The sequence below is a fragment of the Aegilops tauschii genome, chromosome 7, assembly GCF_002575655.3.
Source record: "Aegilops tauschii subsp. strangulata cultivar AL8/78 chromosome 7, Aet v6.0, whole genome shotgun sequence".
Taxonomy (NCBI): Eukaryota; Viridiplantae; Streptophyta; class Magnoliopsida; order Poales; family Poaceae; genus Aegilops; species Aegilops tauschii.
Genome location: NC_053041.3, coordinates 484,895,874 through 484,899,143, shown reverse-complemented (window position 1 = coordinate 484,899,143; position 3,270 = coordinate 484,895,874). Strand labels below are relative to the sequence as shown.

The 3,270-nt window shown below is 53.0% G+C and overlaps 1 protein-coding gene across 1 annotated transcript; it reads right to left on the bottom strand.

The window, feature by feature from the left end:
* On the bottom strand, positions 1-2,113 carry LOC109732177 (berberine bridge enzyme-like Cyn d 4). Its single transcript, XM_020291374.4, has one exon. It carries the CDS (start codon positions 1,910-1,912, stop codon positions 323-325), a length of 1,590 nt encoding a protein of 529 aa, XP_020146963.2. The 5' UTR covers positions 1,913-2,113; the 3' UTR covers positions 1-322.
* Positions 2,114-3,270: the final 1,157 nt, after the last annotated feature.

Below are 3,270 nucleotides of genomic sequence, written 5' to 3'. Positions count from 1 at the left end.
TGAGAGGATAAACTCCATTACTTCCCTATTGCCAAAGTACGCATCAGGCTCACGAGTAAAAACAATGCTAGAATCAACGTGTGACAATTTAATACTCCCTCCGTCCCAAAATAAGTCTCAACTTTGTACTAGCTCTAGTACAAATTTGTACTAAGCTCAAGACACTTATTTTGGGACGGAGGGAGTACCATCTAATTATCATGGACTCGGAAAAAGGTCTTCTAAAAGTGTACATGTCTGACACCCATCCCAAATAACAGCCACACTCAAATCCTTCTTATTTTCAAAAATCAAAGTTGTCCTTAGAAAAACAAACCTCCAATCATATGGAGTTCCATCCCTTTGCAGCAGGAAGAGGTGGGATGCTCTGCTCATTTCTGAAGAAGTCATCAGGATCCACCATGGCCTTGACTGCTGCCAACCTCTCAAAATTGCCCTTGAAGTACTTCTCCCCCCAAACTTTAGCCTTTGCATAGCTGGTCACATTGTCGCCCAATTCATTCCTGCCAAGATCCAGGTCTCTGTAGTTCACATACCCAGTTCTTGGGTTCTTGGATACATATGGCTCCATCTGCTTGTACAGACCCCTGACCCAGGCCATATGCTTGTCAAACGCATCTGTTCCATTCTCAGACCAGGAGGAGTAGTATTGGAGGTTGTACAGATTCCCCTTCCGGTGCGGGAAAGGCGTCGCAGACGGCGCGACCCTTCCCATTCTGCCGCCGTAGGGATCTAGGATGAGGATCCCGGCTTCCTGCTTCGCCAGCCATGTCCATGTGCTCTCCCAGACGTGCCATGGGATTGGCACTTGCACGTAGTCAGACTTAGCTTTCACATAGCTGTCTGGCTTGGTACCCCTGTCCAAGAGCAGCTCTAATGGCTTGGAGCTGGAGTGGAACGCGAAGTACACGGTGGACTGGATCCAGGTGATCTCCTCGCAGTCAGCTCGCACCATTCCAAGATCAGAGAAGTGAGCTCGCATGAGACTGACGAGGCGGTCGCATCGGCCAAGAAACAGGGACTGAAACTGAGCGTCCTGGTTACGCACGTAGACCCGTAGATAGAGGTCCGGGGGCAGGGCGGGCGCGATTTCTTGCCATTTGGCTATGAGATGGGTGGCGGATTGCTTTCTTGACCGACGGATGGTGAACACCGTGACCAACGCCGGCACGCGCACGAGCCGGAGCTTCCAGGACAGCACGACGCCGAAGCTCTCGCCGCCGCCACCCCTGATGGCCCAGAAGAGATCTTCCCCCATGGTGGTCCTGTTCAGGAGTCTCCCGCTGGCGTCCACGAGGACGGCGTCGAGGACGTGGTCGGCGGCGAGGCCGTACCTGCGCATCAGCGTTCCGAAGCCGCCGCCGCTCAGGTGGCCACCTACGCCGACGGTGGGGCAGACCCCGGCGGGGAAGGCGAGCGCGCGGCTCGCGGCGGCCACGGCATAGTAGAGCTCGCCGAGCGTGGCGCCCGACCCGACCCAGGCCTCGGCGCGCGCGGGGTCGACGCGGACGGCGCGGAGCGCGGCGAGGTCGAGCAGGGCGAACGGCTCGCGGGGGTCCAGGGAGAGGTAGGAGAGGCCCTCGTAGTCGTGGCCGCCGCTGCGCACGCGGACGCTGACGCCGTGCAGACGGCCGCAGCGCACGGCGGCCTGTGCGTGGGAGGCCTCCCCGGCGGCGACGATCGCGAGAGGCCGTGGGGTGCCGGGCGTGACGAAGCGGAGGTTCCGGACGGAGGAGAGCAGGAGCGGGGAGTAGGACGGGGAGGGCGGGGTGTGGAGGAGGTCGGGCGGGATGGCGGCGGCGAGGCAGTGGAGGAATGCATCAGCGGTGGATGCGGCGGAGGAAATGGATGTGTTGCAGGGGAGGATGCAAAGGGCCAGGAGGAGCCGCAAGATTGCCTCTGTTCTTGACATGTTTGATGCTGCTAGTATGTGGGTGTGGGAGCAACTCTCCCCCGCTTGGACGCCTGCATTTCTTGTTAGAGCCTCCACAAAGCACCTATCGGACGTTTTTAGGGAAAGACTGTGTGAGATCTCGTATTAGATGAGATTAATTTTTTTGAAACAAAACACATGCTCAAACATTCTTAGATTTTTTGTAGACGCACATCAATATTTGATGTACAACCTCAAAAAGTTTCAGCTCCTACTTCAACTTACATTAATTGAAAAAAAAAACAATCACCATTCACATTCGAATTTGTCTTTTTTGAATCTTCACATGGATGTTGTCAAATAATTTGTTTTTTTAATGTCTAGATATGATTATTTTTTTAAGGTTGATCTCACGGTCTCACCTAAATGTGAGATCTCATATAAGTCTCCCCCATTTTTAGCGACTCATTTCATGTTCTGCTCACATGTTTAATCTCTTTTAAAAAAAATGAAACTTCCTATTTATTCGTTTTCAATTATGGCTATACAACAAACACCCGAATAAAAATAATTGCACCCAGATCTGTAGACCATATAGCGACGACTATAAGCACTGAAGTAATCTTAAGGCGCGCCGCCGTCATCACCCTTCCCTCATCAGAGCTGGGCAAAACTTATTGTAGTAGACAGTCGGGAAATCGTCATGCTAAGATTTGATAGGACCAGCGCACTAGAACAGGAACAGCCGCCATGAAGAACAGGGCCGGCCCTGAGGGGGGCAGGGGGGCGGCCGCCCCGGGCCCCCCAACTCCAGGGCCCCCCACCAAGGTACGTACATGGTAGCCTACCGACGTAAAGATCAGCAGATACATAGCAGTTTCGCAGCTACGCGCTGGCCCTGGGCTAGGCAAGCAGTCACACATGCAGCTCCCGGTAGCCCACACGGACGCGCATATCCCACTCGTTCAGTCAGGGCCCATGTATAGGTCGAACTCCTTGTAGTCGTCGTAGGGTTGTACGAGTTATCGCGTGATGCCTGTTAAAGTTTACTATAATTCCCTTCCTTAAAAGAAGTATCCTAATTCACATCTATTTTTAAAAGAGTTTCCCTAATTTCATTCCCAGATCAGATCGAGGCTTAAAGTCTTCGAGTATCCCAGCCGCGATCGCGATCTTTAAACGGAGTCGCCGTTTCATGGCTAAACTCCGCTCTTCCATCTCTAGTGCTCTACTCCATCAACGCCATCACGGGAATCACCCAGCACACACGTGATCATCACATAGCCAAGCGCTTGCCCCAGACGCATATACACGCCGCGTCAATGCCGAGCACCCGATTAGACAATTATTGACACCGATTCAACCGATCCAAGGTAATATCATATTCATGATTTTGT

What these genes read in the sequence shown, in the direction of transcription:
- LOC109732177 (XM_020291374.4), bottom strand. Translation starts at nt 1,912, where the DNA reads ATGTCAAGAACAGAGGCAATCTTGCGGCTCCTCCTGGCCCTTTGCATC.